Source organism: Pezoporus flaviventris, unplaced genomic scaffold (assembly GCF_033815535.1).
Source record: "Pezoporus flaviventris isolate CSIRO_AGI_PZ_B2104156 unplaced genomic scaffold, CSIRO_AGI_Pfla_v1 ptg000056l, whole genome shotgun sequence".
Taxonomy (NCBI): domain Eukaryota; kingdom Metazoa; phylum Chordata; class Aves; order Psittaciformes; family Psittacidae; genus Pezoporus; species Pezoporus flaviventris.
Genome location: NW_026892604.1, coordinates 776908 through 797705, shown reverse-complemented (window position 1 = coordinate 797705; position 20798 = coordinate 776908). Strand labels below are relative to the sequence as shown.

The following is a 20798-nucleotide window of genomic DNA, read 5'->3' as shown; positions in this document are numbered from 1 at the left end:
ACAGCTATAGCCTGTCACAGATACCAGTAGTAAGGACGCATGTGTAACTATTAAGGATAGAGGATATGTTTGCATGGTAAGTTATTAAGTCAGAATGACAAAAGAGAAATTCTGATTTTGACAATTTGAGGATATGATCAGGCTTGTATTGTTTCTGTTGGTAGAATGCAGCCCGTTTGGTGCTCTGACCTGCGTTTCTACAGTAATCGTTTTGTTTCTGCTCTGTACATGGAGTCAGTGATCCTTGGAGACCACTGTTAGATGTGTATTAGATATAGCAAAATTTAAATTAGAATTTTTATATATAGATTGGTGACTTCTCTGATAAGTACACAAAAATACATTCATATCTCTCAAAAGCATAATGCTATTTCTTTCTCTTCCTTGCTGGAGCCTCTTGAAATAGTGGTTGATTTCTGTTTCTGCACTTCCTCCCTTTAACTTCCCCAGGTCTCTTCTGTCAGCTCTTTCCCACTTGTCATAGAATCATAGAATACTTAGGGTTGGATAGGATCTTAAGATCATCAAGTTCCAACCCCCCTGCCATGGACACGGACACCTCATGGTAAACCAAGTCACCCAAGACTCCATCCTGTCTGGTCTTGAGCACTGCCAGGGATGGAGCATTCACAACTTCTTTGGGCAACCCATTCCAGTGCCTCACCACCCTCACAGTAAAGAACTTCTTTGTTATATCTAACCTAAACTTCCCCTGTTCAAGTTTGAACACATTACCCCTTGTCCTGTCTCTGCAGTCCCTAATGAAGAGTCCCTCCCCAGCATCCATATAGGCCCTGTTCAGATACTGAAAAGCTACTATGAGGTCTCCACGCAGCCTTCTCTTCTCCAGGCTGAACAGCCCCAACTTTCTCAGCCTATCTTCATACGGGAGGTGCTCCAGTCCCCTGATGATCATCCTCGTGGCCCTCCTCTGGACTTGTTCCAACAGTTCCATGTCCTTTTTAGGTTGAGGGCACCAGAACTGCGCACAATACTCCAGGTGAGGTCTCAGGAGAACAGAGTAGAGGGGCAGAATCACCTCCTTTGATCTACCGGTCACATTCCTTTGGATGCATCCCAGGATATGGTTGGCTTTCTGGGCTGCGAGTGCACACTGAAGCCAGCTTGCGTTCAGTTTCCCATTGACCCACACCCCGAAGTTCTTCTCCGCAGGGCGGCTCTGAATCTCTTCACTGCCCAACCTGTAGCTGTGCCTGGTATTGCTCTGACCCAGGTGTAGGACCTTGCACTTGGCATGGTTAAACTTCATAAGGTTTGCATCAGCCCACCTCACGAGTGTGTCAAGGTCCCTCTGGATGGCATTCCTTCCCTCCAGCGGATCAGCCGAGCCACACAGCTCGGTGTCATCAGGAAACTTGCTGAGGGTGCACTCAATTCCACTGTCTGTGTCAGCGACAAAGATGTTGAGCAAGACCGATCCCAACACCGACCCCTGAGTAACACCACCCATTACTGGTTTCTTACTGGACATTGACCCATTGACCACAACTCTTTGCATGCAGCCATCCAGCCAGTTCTTCATCCACCGAGTGGTCCACCTATCAAATTGATGTCTCTCCAATTTAAAGACAAGGGGGACAGTGTTGAATGCTTTGCACAAGTCCAGATTGATGACATTTAACTGCTCTACCCCTGTCCATCAGCTCTGTAGCCCCATCAGAGAAGGCCACCAAATTGGTCAGGCAGGATTTCCCCTTAGTGAAGCCATGCTGGCTGTCACCAAGCACCTTGTTGTTTTTCATGTGCCTTAGCATGCCTTCCAGGAGAATCTGCTCCAAGATTTTGCCAGGCACAGAGGTGAGACTGACTGGTCTGTAATTCCCTGGGTCATCCATTTTCCCCTTGAAAATGGGGCTTCTATTTCCCTTTTTCCAGTCGTTGGGAACTTCACCTGACTGCCATGATTTTTCAAATATGATGGACAATGGCTTAGCAACTTCATTCACCAGCTCCTTCAGGACCCGCAGATGGATTTCATCAGGTCCCATGGACTTTTGTACATTCAGGTTCTTAAGATGGTCTTGAACCAGTTCCTCTCCTACAGTGGGCCTAGGGTCTTCATTCTTCCAGTCCCTGTGTCTGCCTTCCAAGACTTGGGTGGTTTAGTCAGAGCATTTGCCAGTGAAGACCGAGGCAAAGAAGTCCTTCAGAACCTCAGCCTTCTCCAAATCCAGGGTAGCCAGTTCTCCCAATAGCTTCCAGAGAGGGCCCACATTGTCCTTAGTCCTTTATTTGCTACATACCCATAGAATCCCTGTTATCTTGCACATCCCTTGTCATGCTGTTTTTCTTCTAGTTGCTTTGAGACAGCTATGGTGGAAGCAGGTGGCCTTGAAAATATTTTAGGCAGAGAGTGGTTGCCAGGGGATCTTGTAAAGTAGGAGTCCTGGCTTTCTTTTCCCACCAACCAGAAACAAATCGTTCTTTCCCATATAGATGGAATACTTCAGCATCTTTCAAAAGCCCTGGTAACTGACTTTGGAACACCAAGACACAGGTTTCTTGGAAGTTAATGACTGAACTGTAAAGTGTATTGTATTCTGCATTGTGTGTAATAGGCAGCAGCATGATGGCATGTGAAGAGCTCTTTCACTGTTAGAAATGATCAATGGATGAAACACTGTGGCAAATCAGTGTAGATTATAGTTGTACAATGTATTGGCACAGCTAGATGAGGAGAGAGTAAAATTGTATTTAATGTAGCTCTGACTTACTCAGAACTGAAAGCATGGTTTCCAAGCATGAATAAATGTGGTAACACTTCAGGAAGCTGCTTATGCAGGTTTTTTTTGTGGTTCCAATTCCAGCATAAGATTTTAGTCCCTGCTATTGAATGTCTTTGTGGTTCAGTCTAACTTAATTTGTTTCACTGCATTTTGTGGCATGAGACCTCACACAGAAAAATGGTGGTCTTTCACAAAAACGTGAATTGGGCTGTGATTTAATTAACTTGAAAGATGATCAAGTATCTCACCATCACAAAAATACCACTCCACCTCCATACTGCCTCTACATGCTGACTTGTCCAACTAGATAATCTTGATATTTTGAACTGAATAGTTTAGAATTGTAGTGGAGAATGGTCTGGTGATAAACCACTATCTAGAAAGTTCTGCTTTCTGTCACTTCTTTTCCTGTTTTTCCTGTCTTTTTTTTTTTCCCAGAAGAGCTATGCTTCCAGTGTTTATAACTGTGTGACAGCAGCGTGCCAGACTGCCCAGCAGGCTCACAGTTCAAATTCTGGCCGGAGGTTTGTATGTATTTACTACGATCTGCTACTAGATGGCAGCCTTATTCCAAAGACACTGGAGTAAGGCTTACTGTCTAGTCAGGCATTCTTACTATTGATATTAAGGTAGAGCAAAGTATTCAGTTTTCAGTGAATGCACACAAAGTTTATTTTTTCTTAGAACATCACTCATAGCATGGAAGCTTAAATCCTGCTAAGGTGTTACTGGCTATCTAGGCTAAAAGTAGGTAGTAGTAGTAGTAGTAGTCGTTGTGTGGGGTGTTAGCTCTTGGGCTATGACAATGGGTAGAGATGAATATTGTGTCAAGACCAAAGAACTCTCAACTTTCAGTTGGCACTTTAATAAAAAATGGCTTAGGAAACTCTTCTTCACCTGCCCTAAAGTCCCATAATATAAGTTTTCTTTGGTGAAATTTTACCGACATCTCTAATTTTCCTATTACTTTTATACTGTTATAGCTGATTTAAAAAAAAAAAAAAAGTTGAAAATGGGGCAAGATATTAGGGAATACTTCACAGATTATCATCACCCTGTGGCTGGCCAGCAGGCTGTACAGAGAAGAAGACTGGAATTAAGATACTTACTTCAAATATCAGGTCCCAGACTAGGTATTTGGGTTGGTTTGACTTAGTGCTTTTTATTTTTATTTCTTCGATTTTTTTAGTGCTTTTTTTTCAGGGTGGAACAGGGATTCATGTAGGCTACTAGCAGCACTGTATCTTTTCTTTGTATCTTGGACTATATTATCAAGAATGCTTAGTATCTCACTGCCTAACAGGACACGGTGGTTGACTTTTTTCTTGAGCGTATTGATAACCTTTCAGGTATTGATAACCTGTAATTAAATAGTGTAACCAGAAAGTCTTACGCCACTTTTTAGCTTAAGCCTTTTTGAATTGCTGTTCTCCAGAATATGGTTTCTCTGCATGCATGAACATGTGCAGGTATTGTTGGTGTGCAATATTGTATCTCTGGGTGTATCTGAAAAAGTATGTTTGGCTTAGAAGTGTGCGTTTCAAGCAAATCTCATAATAGCCTATTACTTCCAGTTTTTATGTTTGCATTTTGGAATGGTCTTGGGGAGCAGGAATAAGGTTTCTTTTACAAAAAACCCTGACCTTGAAGATGTCCTTCAGCTGTTAGCGAGTCCTTGGTCTGTAGGAGCAGGTCTAGCTGTAGCAGGTGTTGGGCCTTGAGTACCAACTGTTTCACTCTACGGATTTCCTGTTGTGCCTCACTTCTTGTTAAAGAAAATACAGCAGAGCAAATTTTAACAAGTTCAACCAATGCTTTCAGGTGAGTCTATAAAATGATTTATCCCTTAAAGTATTAACAATGTCACGAGTGTTTTGTAGTTGACTTTCTAGGGTTTTATTTCACTGTGGATTCTGGCAAATAAACCTCTAGTGAATCTAACCATAGCATTTCAAGTAGTTGCTGTCCCTTTATATATTTGCCTATATATTTGCCTTTATATATTTGCCTTTTTGGAGGTTGCCACATAGATAGCAGTGTGATAGGACATCCCCCTCTCTTGTTTAGGTTGTCATTTTCAAAACTCACTAGCAGTTACAGAATTTGAACAGTCTGGCAGCCCTGAAGTTGTATCTGATTAAGCAGTTTTTCTGTTGAGATGAGGATGATCAAATTTGATGCCTTATGTCTAATCAGGCACTGCAGAAATACACTGCATGATTTCAGTAGATATTGTGAGTTCATAATGAACTGAAAGTATCTGTAAAACAATGTAATAATGTTGGATTGGTTTGGTTTTTTTCCTGCTCTTACTTAAAAAAAAGTTGTTCATAGCTGCTGGCTGTTGATTGGCATGTGCAATCTAAATAAAAAGCAAGAAAATGTATTAGCCATAAAGCAGTGGAAACTGATAAATCTGTGGGTTTGGGTTTGTTTGTTTGTTTGTTTTGCCAGAAAAAAAACTTAAACCTGCTTTCAGTGAAGTTATTTAATTTCAAGCTCATTAATTATTTGGTGTCATCATGCAGCATATCCCCCAGCAAAGAGTCAGGTACCCCTCCCTCATCTTCTCCCCATTCCCTATAAAGTGCTTTTCTTGGTGCTTCTTAGCATTGCACATAGAACCAGAACTCGATTTCAAACACAGCTGTCTTCAATTGTATCATAAGTATTAATAAATACTATAATCCTGGACTGTGTTGAAGACCATAAAATGCTGTTAAGAACAGTGAGTGCTCCAGATACCGGGAGTGCAAATGTTAACAGTCTGGCAATTTTCCAAGGCTCAGTGCTTTTTGTTTTGTCTTGGAATAAACAGCTTTTGAGCTGTACTGAAGATAGCTTGCTAAAAAAAAGAAAAAACTTTAGCTTGAGATCAAAGTTGCTTTATTTGGAGAAATTGTGGAGCAGAATGTGTGTGTGTATGTGTGTAAATGCACATGTGAGCACATGTAATAGTGAGATTCATGGTTGAAGTCTATGTAGGTGGTCTGGACCCCAGGTCCTGATCCTCAGCAGCAGTATATAGTGTTTCATCTAAGGTCACTGAACTAGCTGGAGCAGGAGGTGAACCAGGAGTTCTGATTTTCAGTAAGACAAGTAAATGAGACTGAGTGCTACACTGATTTTACTGGCATTGCACAATAGTTTGTAATGTGTTTGAAAGTAATGTTTGTTTATGGAGTTTACTTCTTTGACAAAGAAATTAATTCTGATGTATTAAAGGACATTTTTGTTTAAGTAAAGGGATATATTTCATGAACAGCATAGTTCATGAATCTTTATATCTAAATATGTCCTAAGAGGTGTAGTAGGTATTAAACCTACCTTGTGAAATCACAGAATGTCCTGAAGGTAGCGCAGGGTTTATCTTAGAACACCAGACAGAAGTCAAAGAAAAGGCATGAATGTAAGAAACTCTTGAATGGCTCTTTATTTTGCCTGAGACTGTCAGCTGGCGGAATGCATTAAAACTAAAAAATGTTGATTTGTGACCTCCAATGAAAGAAGTTAGAAATGCAAGGTTCATTTTTTTTAAAGTTCATTGGGGAAACTGTGTTACTGTAGAATGAGGGTTAAGATATAATTGCTTTTTACTTTAGCCTTCTGAAACAGTGGAGGATAATGATTACTTCCTGTTATTTTGAAAAAGTAACAAATCTCTATTCTTTAAGACAGAGCAATTCCAAAGAATAAATGTTGTGGTTTAAGCCCAGCAGTAACTCCTGCTCTTCTCCCTCCCCTTCTACTCCCTCAGGGTGGGATGGGGAGGAGAATGGAAGGAATGTAAATCCCACAAGTAAAAAACAGTCCAAAAACTAAAGTACAATACAAAACTACTACTACTACCACTAATAATAATGGTAAGGGAAATAACAAGGGGGGAGAATATAAAACTAAAAGGGGAAAGGGAAAAAAATAACCCAGCCTCCAAAAATGCAATAAACACTAGTGATGCACAATATAATTCCTCAGTATCCACCTACTGATACCTAGCCCGATTTGAGCAGTGATCCGGGCTTTCTGGGTAACAGTTTATATACTGAGCATGACGTGCTGTGCTGTGTTACAGAATACTGCTTTGGCTAGTTTAGGTCAGGTGTCCTGTCTCTACTTCCTCCCAGCTTCATGTGCCTCTCCTCACTGACAGAGCAGGAGAGACTGAAATGTCTTTGATCAGGGTAAGCACTACTGAGCAATAACTAAAACATTGGTGTATTATCAGTGTTATTCTCATACTACAGCCAAAACGCACCACTGCACCAGCTACTAGGAAGGAGAAAAATAACTGTTAAAGCTGAACCCTGTTACAGCTGAACCCAGCTGAACAATACAGTAAATTATGAAATGCTTAAGACATTGAGATATATCAAGTCTTGTCCAAGTCTAGTCTGATTCAGAGCCTGATGCTATAGTTTTACTTTTCAATTCCGTTGAAAAAGAAGAAACTCAGTCATGCAGTTCTCATTATTAGCCAGTGTTTTAGCTGCAGTGGGGTTTCATTATATGGCAAAGGGAGGAAGGTCATTGCAGCTCACTCCAGACGTGGGGACGAGGCAGGAATGGACCAAGCTAGGAATGGTGAGGAGATTAAGAAGAAAAGTTAGACTTTGATAGAGAAAGAAGGGTATAACGATGAGAATTAAAGATGAGTGTGTTAAGGCTGTTTGGAGAGAGACATGGAGACCTCCCGTAGAATATTGTGATGGTGAAGTCGATGCACGTGTGTCAGATTACTGAACATGTGAGAAGGAGCAAAGCAATTCGGAGAACAACAGAGAGGTGAATGGAGAGGTGCTGAATTTGTGGGAAGAGTGAGGATACTGTTACTCAAGCTGTTCTCAGAGTTGAGCCTTTCCTTTTTACCTAAAAATTAGGTAGTTTGAGAAATCAATTCTCCAGAGGCTAGACTCTTTTTTAACTCTGTTGTTTAGGCTTCCCCATGTGTATCCGTAGTTGTGAGTTTACTGGGCTTTTCTTGTGGGAAACATTCAGATGCAATGTGGAAGATAAACAAGATCCCTCTCCACTACTGGGAGAGGGACTGACAGTGTTAATCCTTGTTCTTCAGAGCTGATTGAAAATAAGGAAACATTTTGTAAGGAAGGTTTTTGAGGACTGGAATGAATCTAGTTAGTGAACACTGATTTAAAAAGAAAAAATAAAGCCAGCAATCCAGACTGCCGAAGTTAAACTACATCTAAAATACTTAACCTCTGAATTTCAAACTCAAATGTAAAGTAATCCTATAAATCTGATTTCTATGTATATGTTCATTGGACATACAATTTTGTTGCAGCATTTATATTTTGGGGGGCTTACTCACAGAAATGGTGTTTTCTTAAGTTAATAGACCATTGAAAGAGAGCTTGTAATGCCCAACTGTGCTTTGTGGTTGCCTCAGTCTGGGCAAGAAGGTATGAGTTAGTTCTTTATAAAAATACAGATTGGTGAGTGTGCAAAGTAGGTACTTGATAAAAATCTATCATCCAATGCAAATGACAGTCTGCTTATCGCATCTTCTGGGAAAGATGCTTGATCTGATCTCACAACTGTAGGTTTCTGATGGGTGAGTGGAGGAATGATGTAAAATTTTTCTGTTTTCTGTTTCGTTTTGTTTTGTTTTTTTTTCAGAAGGTTACCTCTCCATGTTAAAAACTAGCAGGCTGTTGAATAGTAAATCTGTTACAAAAGTGCTTTGTAAAAGAGAATATGGCAAAACTAGAATTAATCTTTTTGTTGTTCATTCCTTCACTAGTGGAGACCAGAAGGGTGTCTGCCTTACATCCTGAAGCTGTTGCTGCCTGTAGGGCTCACCTGTGTAACAGTGCTCTGAGCTATCCAAAAGTAAGAGTACTACCCAGAAAGTGGACCCCATCCTTACAGAGAAGGTTTGAATCTGTTCTCCTTTGGACCTTTTTTATGACCATCAAAGCCAGGCTTGCTATGTAAGGTGGTATGCTTTGAATGCATACCATGTTACAAAAGTCCTCTACCCATGCTTGCCAAGAGACAAAGTTGATACTGAGTTACTCTCTTAATTTGTTTTTATGGTGACTGTAATTATTTTTGAAGTGTTCGCTATGTAACCTGCCTTTTTAGTGACTTTGTTCAGCTGCAGATATACCCACCAGCTTTGGCAGCTGGAACAAGAGCAGAATAATGAAAGAATGAAAACCTGCTGACAGTTGTATTTGAGCTTTTCAGGCAGGATTCATTCTAGTGCAGATCTTTGTGAGCTAATGAAGTTAATGCAGAGCTTTAGATACTGTTCTTTTAAACAACAGCAGCCTGCCTAAAGCTGCTAGAGTTTTCCTTCTGAAACAGTGGTAATGAACGCTGCAGGTTTAAAAACTGAATATAATTTGAGGTATCTAGGCTTGGGGATGAGTTCCTGTGTAAATGGGATTTATAGACTGAATATTAATGAGGTGGGGAGGGTGGGGAAGCTTTCAGACCTGGCCTTTAATACTAATCCATTGTGAGTGGAGCAGCTCTAGAAATGCGCTGATACTGGCACAGGGACAACCAGGAATTGACTGCTCCTAGAAATGCCTTGTCAATCAAAGTCTTCACAGACTCCTGAATACTGATCAGATATAGAAAGGGACTTGAGCATTTCTGGTATCAATACCCTGCCTGCTAATTCTGTCTGCATTTCACTGGAGCACTACTGTATGATGGCATTCAGTTCTAGCTTGTTGCATGGATGGAAGCATAATGAAAGGGTAAGTTATTGGTAGAATTTGGAAATCCCTTTTCAAAGAGAACTGTGAATCTTCAGTTAGATGTTTTGGGCATAGTCATGAGTTAAACTGGGTGACATCAGTGTTACTAGCTCCCTGTCTCTGATCACTGGTGACAAAAGGATCTAAAATACTTAAGTAATTTATTAACTTTTAAGTGTGTTTGAAAGTAATGTGCCAGGGGACTAAAGCTTCTCCTTACTTATTCTCAGGAATGTTAATTCTCTGTATTAACAATTTCAGCAAAGGAATGTTGTTTAGATTATAAATTCTCTAAAAATGGAATGTGCTTGTGGAGTGTACCTCCTGTCAATTCACAGAGGCTGATGTTGGGCGATGAGAGAGATCACCCCAAGAATGCTAAGCCCCTTCATTTTGCTCTGTATTTATGCAAGGACTTGGCATAATTGTCAGCAGCAGGCTGGGCAAGCTATTAATAACAGCTAGCCTCTTAATATTACCTTTTTCCTTTTCTTGGTCTTTGAATGAGCTGATCTAGCTGTCAAACACCTCTTTTGGTTTGAAGGAGGAGTTTTGGAGTTTAAGCACAGCAGATTCAAAGAGTTGCTCTAAAAGCTGAATTAGTAACCTTGATCTTTATGTAATTTTTTGGATGTTAGATTTCATGATTTTTTGAAAAACTTTGCATTTACTCTGTAATTAAATAATGTCCTGTGAAATCTGCAAAGCCTGGACTCGCTACCTCTACTCAAAAGAAGCACTTTCGTTGGTTCTAGCTCTTAGTATTATAGGGCAAGGCACCAAACTCTATTTTGACTTGTCTGTAAAATCAAATAGGCTTTTCCTTGGTACTAAAGAAAATGTAGTCCCATGTCCATTGCCTGTTTTCTGTCCACAGCAATACATTTAACTTTCTAGAAAGGAAACTATTTCCTTGTTGTGGATTGGATGTTATATAGTTGCTCCTGATCTGTTGATTTTAATACTCTTCTGAAGAAAACACAGTCCAGAATGGGCATTGTAAGATATGAAATTAAAGTGGGGGAGAGAAAAGCTCCGATTTTATTTTTCTCTGATGTTAAAATGGAGAAAAAGCAGTCAGTGAATCTCATAATCATGATAATTATATTCTTAATACTAATTAATAAAAATACTGCAGGAAGGTGTTGTCTTACACTACAGTCCTGTATTTAGATCTGATAATGGAAGGTTGCAGGCTAAGCATTGCTTGTTCTGGAGTGCTTGTCAAATTTCCTAAAGGATTCTCTTTGTCATGCAAGCTTTCCCCTGTAGCATGGTGCTTACATGATGTACATGCCTTTGCTGCCAGATTGAGTAATAGAGTCTCTTTATTAAACCTGGAGTAACAACATAATTATTTGTGCTATTGGAGTAAGACACAAATGTATTAACAATACCCAGACTCAGGGAGGGCAAAAAAGTATCTCCTGACTCATTTGTTAAGCACTACACCTTTTGAACAGGAGTAATATTTGTTGTTTTCATAGGATCTGGACTAGGGTTCTCTAATTCATACAATCAAGTTACACGTTAATAAAAGCTTACAGCTGAGTTCAAGAGCTTGATGCCCCTGTGGATAGTCTCCTCTCCAGCTGAGAGTGGTTGGATAGTGTTCCTTGTGCAAATGCCAGGAATACTGCTGGAGCTGCTGCCAGAAAGCATCCAGGTGTTTTACCCTGTCCAGGCAAAATGGCTCAGCAGCAGTCTCATTGCTTAATGCCTGGGAGACACCAGTTTTCCTGCACCATTCTATGGAGCTAGCTGATGCATCTTAAAATTTTTGGGACAGTGATCTAGAGTTTATGGACTGGGTTTACCTTTTAAAAGAGGGATATAATAGTAATCTAGTAATAATAGATTGTAAGGCTCTGAAAATGTTCTGTGGGCTAGGGAGAGTTTAACTCCTTTACAGTTGAAAAACCAAGGCACAGAGGTGGAGTCAGAAATTAGGCAGAAGTCTGGCAGTTGAGACTGGCCTCACATTTGTGGAGGTCTACGTGTAATGTCTTGGGCAGCTTAACGTGGCCTGTGTCCCTTTACCAGGACGTTAGACTGCTAACCTCTTGGTAGAGCTCTCACCTCTATGAGCTACTGTCAAATCCCCCTGTACCACTAGGCCACCCCTAGTCTTTTAAGTTGTTTGGTGAATGGCCTGAAAAATATTCCATGCCAGGCAGTAGGAAATACCTGCAGCACAGCAAGCATGGCCATCTTCTCGCTGGCTTTTGCCCTGTAAGAGGTTCTCATTCACCTTAACTCACTGGTTTTGTGTGTACTCACATTGTTTTGTTTGTTTTTTTTTTTTAACAGCATATTAGTTATCTTGCAGAACAAACCCAAGTGGAAACAGAGCACTCATTTTAACTGTGAGAGGGCTAGCCAGACCTATACCCACACCTCTGGACCTGACTCCCTTAGACCATAATGATAAAGGTACAGTATCTTACCTCCATTGCTCCCTTGATTATTTTAGGGGAGAGTGCATGTGCACTCATCTTGTAGTGAAACACGCTTTTGGTTTTGATTTATGCAGTGAAGACATGGCCCATGCTTAGCCCACATACTGCTGTCTGAAGTGCTGGTCCAGCTGCTCAGAGGCCTCTGGTCCCTAGTGAATGGCTGTCATTTTGTGTACCCACACCTGATGTGATTCATGTTAATGTTAGATCAGCTGTAGCTAGTAATCAAATGGCTAATTCTACTGCAGCTTGTTGGCAAAGTGGGACAGGAATGCACAGCACAGATGAAAAGCTGTTTTGCATCTACATCTCCAGAACTTGGTTTCCTTCTTAGATCGTCCAGCCTCTTGGTATCTGTTGTCTTTGTATATTTCTGTTCCACTGACATGATCATTTAGGTAAGAACTCCAAGATGATATGTATTTTACACAGGGCAAAATAAAAAGGAATTCATTAGTTGAGGACCAAATGCATGTGGAGGGACATTATTTAGATACAGTATGCTTGCTTCTTAGGTAGAAAAAACATTAGAAGATTCTCAGTGTAGGCATATATGTGAACCCCTGGATGGACTTTGTAGGAGAGTTGTGTGAAGACTTCTGTTTGATTGAAAGGTATTTTACAAACTGAAGTAAATGGCTCAGTGTGCCTAGCATCAGGCTGTAGAAACAGTGCTTCAAGGCATAAATGGGTATGTGACTTCTGGTGGAGGATGAATATTTGTCCTTTTTTGTTCATTCTTTTGGTCCCTCTGTTCCTATGCTGAAGAAATTGGAAATAAAAGAGATTTAAAATAATCATGTTATGTTAAGGCAAACATTGTACAGCAATAGTCAGTGTCACTGAAAAAAAGAACAGTCAAATGAATGACAGTCTTGTCAGTGCTTGGCTGAAGCAAACATGCTGTCCCTGAGTTACAACTAAAGCAAAGTTAAACTAAGCAAAAATAAGCAAAGGAACAGAGAAATGCAAGAAGGGACTCTTAGTGACTCAAGAGGCTCGGCTGTGGTCTCCCATTGTTTCCACACCTTACAGTAGCTGTTATCACTGGTTCAGGAAGTGAGCTGCTGGGATATAGATAGAGCTTAGTACTGCTGATAAGAAAGTGAAATTATTGAAATGCCTGGTGCAGTGTTAGATAAGATGAAATGCCTGGTTTATCACACAAGCAGAATTCTAGCAAGATCCAGGGAGCCTGTGCAGCTTTACTCAGTAAAAGGCTGCAGGGTACCTGGGTGACCTCTGTACAAGCCAAACAGGATGGGAACTTTATATCAAGAATCTTCCCTGCACAGGTCCCTTCGTTTGAGCATGGGAGGATTTTGTGTTTCTGATTACGTAAAGAGGTTTACGGTAAGGGACTCCGTAGTGTTTTGTTGTGAGCCTACTTAGGAAGTAAAAACTTTGTAGATGGTGCAGTATTGTTTTCTGTGACTTTTGAAAAGAGCTATATGTGTCTGACGTTCTTGGCCAGGTTGAGTAGTCTCTTGGCTTGCAAAGCTCCTGTCGATGTCAGAGGTGTTTCTGAAATGATGAGTGAAGGCTTTGCCTTTATAAACAAATTTATTTTTTGTGAGAGCCTTGGCATATTAAAACTTCTATTCTAAGTGGTGTATTTGTAGTATAGGATGTCAGACAGTCATTTGAATTATGTGGAGGTTGATTCTTACAGCTTCTTACTTTAGTTGTCCTATGTCTGAGAGTTTTAAGAATATGAACTGTTGGGCTGAGTTGATTTAATAAAGAGCCAAATTCTGCATAAGCCATTTGATTTGTGGTAAAAGCAGTGTGATTGACTAGAGCAGTGGGCACTCAGCACCTGAAATGTGTGCTCTTGGCTAAGAATTAAAGTTGTGTGGTCAGAACCCCATTGTGCAAGGGTCTGAGGAAACAGAATGAAAGAGAATGAGTCTGAAAGCTTAACCATTGACCGCAAACTGTGTAAGAGGAAAGAGGCATAGAGACGTCACTGGTGGAACAGGAATAGGAATCTACTTTTCTACTACTGTAAGCTATTCATCAAACCACACTGTGTTTTAAACATGCATTTGGAGTTAAGTTTCAGTTGCTACAGTGGTAGGAAGTCTGGGGAAATGTGATTTCTCTTTTCTTTGGTTTGTTTGCATTTGCCTACTTTTTGAGTTGCTGAAAAGACAGAATGCCATGTGGATATAATAGTGTTTAAGTAATAAAAAAAAAAAGCTGTAGGAATTGTATTTTAAATGGGAGTGTATCAGATTGTCGTTTTAAGACCATTCACTTTCAAAATTTTGAATAAAGTATTTCCATATGTATTTTCTTCAACAGTAGTGTATATTTGTAATCATCTTTGTCCTTTAAAGGGCCAGTGGAGTAGATGAACTAAGCCAACAGTAATAAACCCAATTCTGGCCCAGCTGAAGAAAAGGACGAAATTTCTACTAATTTCAAGAAGTAGGATATTGTTCCAAAGCCTTAAATTCATCTAATGTCATGTCATGTACTGGATTTAAATATAGCCAAGAGTACAACATTATTTTTTTGTTATAATTTATCACATAAGAAACAGCAGACTAGCAATGTTTCATACCCTTGTGGCCACATGATTTATTGTCAATTTATGGCAGCATAGCAGAAAAACATTTTGGTCTATTAATTTTAATATACTACTAAACTGTTGTTTGTGCTAAACAGATGATGTGTTTAAATTGTTGATGTTCAGGTTTTCGTTAAAGATATTAAAGCCAGATTAAAGCCTGAAATAGGCTTTTTTGCTCTTCTGCTTTTTGCTGGAGGAGTGCAAATGAAGGATATCTTGGGTGATATGATTTAGTGTAAGGTGTCCCTGCCCACGGCAGGGGGGTTGGAACTAGATGATCTTAAGGTCCTTTCCAACCCTAACAATTCTATGATTCTATGATTCTATATTTCAAGAAGGACTACAGAAGGTAGCTTTAGCAAATGAGCCAGGGTTTTTTTTCCATTTTTTTTTTTTCCCTAGTCATGTCTCAGTTATCTGTCTACATGGTATTCTGTGGCTTGGCTTTGTGAGATCAGTTAGTATTTTGTTGTAATATGAAAGCTATAATGAGATTCAGAGTATCTTGTTTCTCTGTAATTGATCTGCTGGGTGACTTAGTAATTCTTTTGTATGCATTGCTTCAATTTCCCTTTCTGTAAAACTAGTGATAATGCTGCTTCTCTTCTGACAACACTTTAAGGTCACCCACAGGTAAAAGCTGTGTTAGATTTAGTTTGATTTATTGGCTTTCTTAGTCCACAGTGAGCTAAGAATCAAAAATAACTTTGTTTTGTATGTCTTGCATTGGATTGCATCACTCCAGCCAGTTTGCCACACCTGTTATGTTTATGTCTTGGAAAATCATTCTTTGTTTTGTTCATAAAGTTAGCACTGAAATTCATGTAACATTATAAAAGGAATGATGCTTTTGCAGGGTAAGACCAGTAGAGAAGCATATAATGATAAATAGTGTCTTGGACCTTGTGTGCAGTTCTTACTAAAATTGATGAGAATTGGTCTAATCTGTAAGTTTAATATTAACCCTAGTGAGAGCTCCCTTCTCCCATGTGGAGTGGGAGCCTGTAAGGTGGGTTTGAGCCTATTCCAGCAGGAGCTGGTGAGTGTATACAATTCTGATGTCAGTGGTTGCAGTGTGGAACGTGTTGTTTGCATGTTTGTTGACCACAGTCTCTTTCCGGTATAGTACTTGATGATCTGGTTGCTTGTACTCATGTAAGTGGCTGGCTCAGCTGATCCTGGTGTTATGGGCGGACTCCTCTAACAGTAGGCAGCTCTGTAAACAGTGGCCTGAGTGTTTTTACAAGTCACTTGGAAGTTTGGTACTGCTCAGATGGTCTGTGAAGGGCATAGTTCATACCTGTAGCTACAGATGAGTTTTTTTTGTGTTTTTCATATTAATTCGACTCTTTGTTAGGAGAGGCAGTCATAGGACTGTTCTAACATGTGCCTGAAGACCAAGTTGCCTGTACTTCCTTCAAGCTTTTCCTTCCCGTGAGCTGAACAGCTTTGGCATTTACCTGGGGATTCACTCCTCTACTCAGCAGACAGATCTGGGATCCCAGGCTCTGGGGCAGGCTGCATACTGCAGAGGCCCAAACTGCCATCGGTGGGTCCAGAGCTTTGGCAGGCTAAGAACAGGCTGCTCCGGAGAGCTAGCAGAAAGGCAGACAACCTGAACAATAAAAAAATATATCAGTGGAAGTAGTAAGCTATTTTAAAGGATTGGGAGTTTTAATAAAATGCAGGGCTGGAAAATTTCTGAGCATCTTGATTGTTAATATTGTCTTCCCAGGCTTTGTGGGAACTCAAGAGAAAGACGTCATATGCACTGCTTTAAATTTTGCACCAGTATATAGTGGTTTGCGGTCTAAATATATTCTGCTGAGTATCCTCTCAGTCAGTTCATATCCCAGAAACTAGAATAGTAAGCTATATATAGTCTCTGACATTACAAACAGGTTTGTTTACACCTTCTCCCCGGGCTGAGTTGTGACAGCAAGAGCTAGCAGGTCCTCCTGCTGTTGTCTTTATATTTGTGGCTCACCTTTCATTTGTGTCCTCATTTTAGTGTTAGGTTTGAGCAGTACATGTGCTTTCTGGCTCATCAAACTTACTTACGTATGCTTCTGACTTAAGTCCTGAATGCTTCTTTTCAGGGACCTGATTCTTTCCAGCACTCTCATTGCATGCTCGGTGGCATTGTCTGGGGCTGGGCAGAATTTAAAAGAAATGCCCCTTTTGTATAAATAGCTTTGTTCTGGATGTTTTCTTGGTAGGTTCCTCTTCCCAGTTCCAGCTGAAGTCCCCCAGAAGCGTGGTGTGGGGAGCTTCAGCTTCAGGGTCCTCCTTAATTCTCAGCACCACTTTACGGAATTGGTACAGCTTGAATTGCTTTTTCCTTGGCTGCTCTTGCTGTAAAAAGAACAGGTTGCTGCAGATTTGATCATGGACTGACCTTGTTCCTGGGTTTGTTTTATGCAGAATTATCAGTCTTAAGGCCTGAAAACATTGGTGCAAGTTGCCAAATGGCTGACTGGGTCACCCTGTTCTGTGAGGAAGTTCTTACTGTGGCTGTCAGTGATTGTTTGTCTCGGTAAGCCAGGTAGAAAGCTGCCATTCTGTACTGAGGGGCCTTGAACTTTTTCCAGTTCACTTTTCAGTGGGTGATGGCCAATGCAGAATTTCATCAGATCTTTTCTTCACTAGATTCATTTCAGAGAAACTTTTGCAAAGTTTTCATGTTCCTGCTTTTGTGGCTGAACAAGAGCCAGGGAGCTCTTTGTTCCCCATTTTCATGGACTGTATGTGGATATTCTTGCCAATTGTATCTTGCTTACCTCTGCAGAATATTTCTTCAGTCTTTTCTGGCATTCAGCCCAGCATTTTAACTACTTTCCTAACTTCTCACGTTCAGAAGATCTTGATGTACATGTGGCTGGCACTGCCTTACTACTCTTCAGTGACAAAATACCCCTGATGTCACCTGATATGAAATCCAAACCATGTATATCCTGGCTCTTTTATCAACAGTATTATTTGCTTACTTTTCTCTGAGTGATTTTTGCTTTACGATGCCAGGACTTGGTGCTGGGCTTTTTTAGTGGAGTGCTTATAATCAGTCTGTCTGGGTTTATACCACAGCTGTCTCTGCAGTGCGTCTGGAGATTAATTTATCACTCACTGAATAGCAGAACTGCAAAATTGATGGGTTTGTATTTTCAATTCTGGAGCTTTTTCTGCATGCAGAGAACCTTCAGTATGGTTATTTAAAATTAACACTCTGGAGTCTTTTGGCTGTTGATTTAGGGTAGCAAGGTGGTTCAGAAGCAAAGCTTCCTGAGTTCTGATAGAAGCTCTGCAGAGAAGCCCTAGGAGTTACTGTTCTGTGAGTGGAAATGGCTGCACCAAGCATCCTCTGGATTTCTATTTTTACTAGAGATTTGTACTAAGATACCAACTTCAGATGGAAAAGAAGGATCACTGTGCTTAGTCATATGACTGGGGTCCTAATGCAAGGCTTCTAATTCACACCCAACTGTTTGCTTTAGAGAGATAGACTTTTAAAAATTGCCTTCTCATTCCTTGTTGTGGACAGCTTTGTGCCTGTTTTTAGCTGCTTTCTGCAATTCCACTGGCATGTGGTAAAATTTTCTTTTAGACAAGCTTTTCTGGTAATGGCATTCTTTTTTTTTCAAGTCCTGCATCTTTCTTCCAACTTGATGAAAACCATTATAAATATAGCTGGAGATCATCCATATAGATGGAGATCTTTTGCATATCTGAAGTGGATGCATTTTTTTGACAGACATTTAAACATTCACCTAAACAAGTGCAAGTGACTTCGCTGAGTATTTGATTACTGAGAAGAGTTTGCAAAACCACCAGCTCTAGTACACAAACTCTTTTACTCTGAGTCCTTTTCCAAGCAGAGTTTGTGTTGATACTAAGCCTGAATGGTTGAAGTTATTCCTGTGTTTGTGAATGACGTCAAAGCAAAATGTCAGAGATCTAAATCAGCAGGTGAATATAGCACATAACAGGCTTTATTGTAGGACAGATGACTATTTACTTCATCTAGAATTTCCTTAATACAGTGTTCTGGTTATTAGTGGGGAATAGCAATGTCAAGGAGTATTCTGACTTAAAAATGTTTTTTTGTTTTTATTTTTTATAGTCCTGTAAAGACTGTTACTAGCAGGGAACAGTGAGCATAGTACTTGGTATTTGTTGTGCTGCAATGGCAACTGTCCACTGAAAATGTGAGGGGAAAATAAAAACCAATAGCTGAGAGTCCAGCTTGCATGAGGCCTGAAATGATGGCAGTGACTGATTTTGCAATTGGAAAAGTTCCCAAGTGTGTGTGTGAGTCGCTGGAGGCTGCTGCTCATGTGACTGTCTGTGAACGTTTCCTTAATTCCAGTGCCATGATTTGAGTTGCCAGCATTTGAGTAAAATGTTTTACCTTTCAAACACTTGAATCAATGTAGTGCAAAATTGTACTGAAAATGATCATATTTCAGTGAGTGACTGTGAAGGGCAGAAGGGTAGCTGAAGGAATGGTGTTATTGCCTTGTAACTTTGGAAACATAAGTGAGGGAGCAAAGAAAAAAGCCAAATATATTCTTACAGCAGCTGTTATTCGTGGTATTTAGAATGGGGAAATTGGAAACAATGGTTACAAATGAACATGTTAGTACAGCTCTGCATGCTCATTTTTGTGGGGATTTTTCAAACTTGAAGCTGAAAAGATTTTCTGAAGCAAAAAGGGAACAAGACGGCGCAAAGCACAGAGCACTTTGGTATTTTCATCTTCTCAAACAAAAACATGTTGCTGGCACAGGAGAGCCTTTTCTGAAGGGTTTGGTTTGAAGCCAGTCCTGTTTCAAGTCAGCAGGGACAATCGTGCTAGTTCCAGTGTGTTTTGGAGCAAACTCTGGATTATGTAAAGTTTGGGGTTTTTCTGAAAAGTAGCCTTTTTAGAAATATCCCTTCCTTCTGCAACAGATCTGTATATATTTCTACTGAGAGGCCTATTGCATCACTTCAGTGACAAGAATTTGATTTTACTGATTTCATTCCTATTGGCATTACAACACAGCCAAGGCTACTCTTCTGCATTATGGCAGATGCCAACTGATTTACAATTGCATCTACCTGAGCAAACTGCTGTAGAGATAAGAGCTTTTGGCAGGTGTAAAAGGTTCCTTAGTGTTCTCTGCTGAGCTCCTAGTAGTAGTGAGAGAGCATCTTGTAAATGAGGAGCTGGAGCTTCTTGAATCCAACGGTAGCTTTTGTGGCTGACTTTTGAAATCAGCAGGCTTTATACAAGGAACTTACTGCATTAGTTGTAAGATCACTGAATTTCAGGGAAAGCAGAGTGAGCAAAATGATTTTTCTATTCAGTTTCCAGAGGAGTCTTTGTTGGAGGCTGTGGAGGAGTGGGAGGGTGCTTGGGTTAAAAACAAAAAAGAAATAAAAATTGAAAGAGTTGAGATTAAAAGTATTGAGACAGCTTCTTGATGTCGTTTCTGTGAGTGACAGGCTTGAGGTGGAGTGAATGATTGTGGACGGGCAACAGGTGCTCTCTTGGCCTCCTGAGAGGCAAAGTAACCTGGAGGAAGGACTTAAAGGTTCCTGTTAAGCCATGTAGACAAATGGTAAACAGTGTTATCTAGAAATCTCATCACTTTGATGTAAATGAAATGTCACAATTGATCTGTTAAAGTATCTGCTGTCAGCTGCTTGACAGAGATGCATTACAATACTACGCATGATCTCAGATTCATTAACCTATCCTTAGCTCAGTGCCACTGCCTGGGAGCATTATCCTTAGAATCAGCTGTTTGGAAAAGAATAAAATAGAAGGGGAGGAAGAAGTCAGGACTTGCAGGAGTGTTTCATAACTTACTGGGTTTAAGTTTTCTGTCATTAAATATATAGAAAAAGGGTGAAAAAGTTCATATAGTGATTGTTAAGATTGAGATGATCTGGTCCTACAGTGATGTTGTGCTGTGTAAGGTAGGTAATACTGAAATGTATCCTGCCATGGTCAGCTGGGGAGACTGAGAGTGCCTTATAGCCCCTTTTATTGTGCAGGTGAGTTTCAACCAAGGTCGAAATGAGTGATGTGTTAAATGTCAGGTTCTCGTCCTTCTAAAGCAGGCATAGGCCAGTTCCTAGTAAGATCTGATCTCAGCAGGAGACTGAAGTGTTGGACTGGATAGACTTATCCAGACTGCATGGCATATCTTGCCCTTGGAAGTTATTCCTCTAAATTAGAGCCAATATCCATTTCAGTGCTTGCCATTTCTCATTAGAATTGTTCTGTAGCTGCACCATTACT

General features: G+C 40.3%; 1 protein-coding gene across 3 annotated transcripts in view; it reads left to right on the top strand.

Moving 5' to 3' along the window:
* MYLK3 (myosin light chain kinase 3) overlaps positions 1-20798 on the top strand; it is a 54969-nt gene that overhangs the window by 7310 nt on the left and 26861 nt on the right. Inside the window, exon 1 of one of the 3 annotated variants that reach the window (XM_061469329.1) lies at positions 11804-11908. The exons of 1 other annotated variant lie outside the window; for it this stretch is intronic. In XM_061469329.1, the coding sequence (XP_061325313.1) occupies positions 11900-11908 (9 nt within the window). In that variant the 5' untranslated portion in view covers positions 11804-11899. Of the gene's footprint in view, positions 1-11803; positions 11909-13130; positions 13288-20798 lie in introns of those variants that run through there. One more of the 3 variants, XM_061469326.1, reaches the window with a different exon arrangement.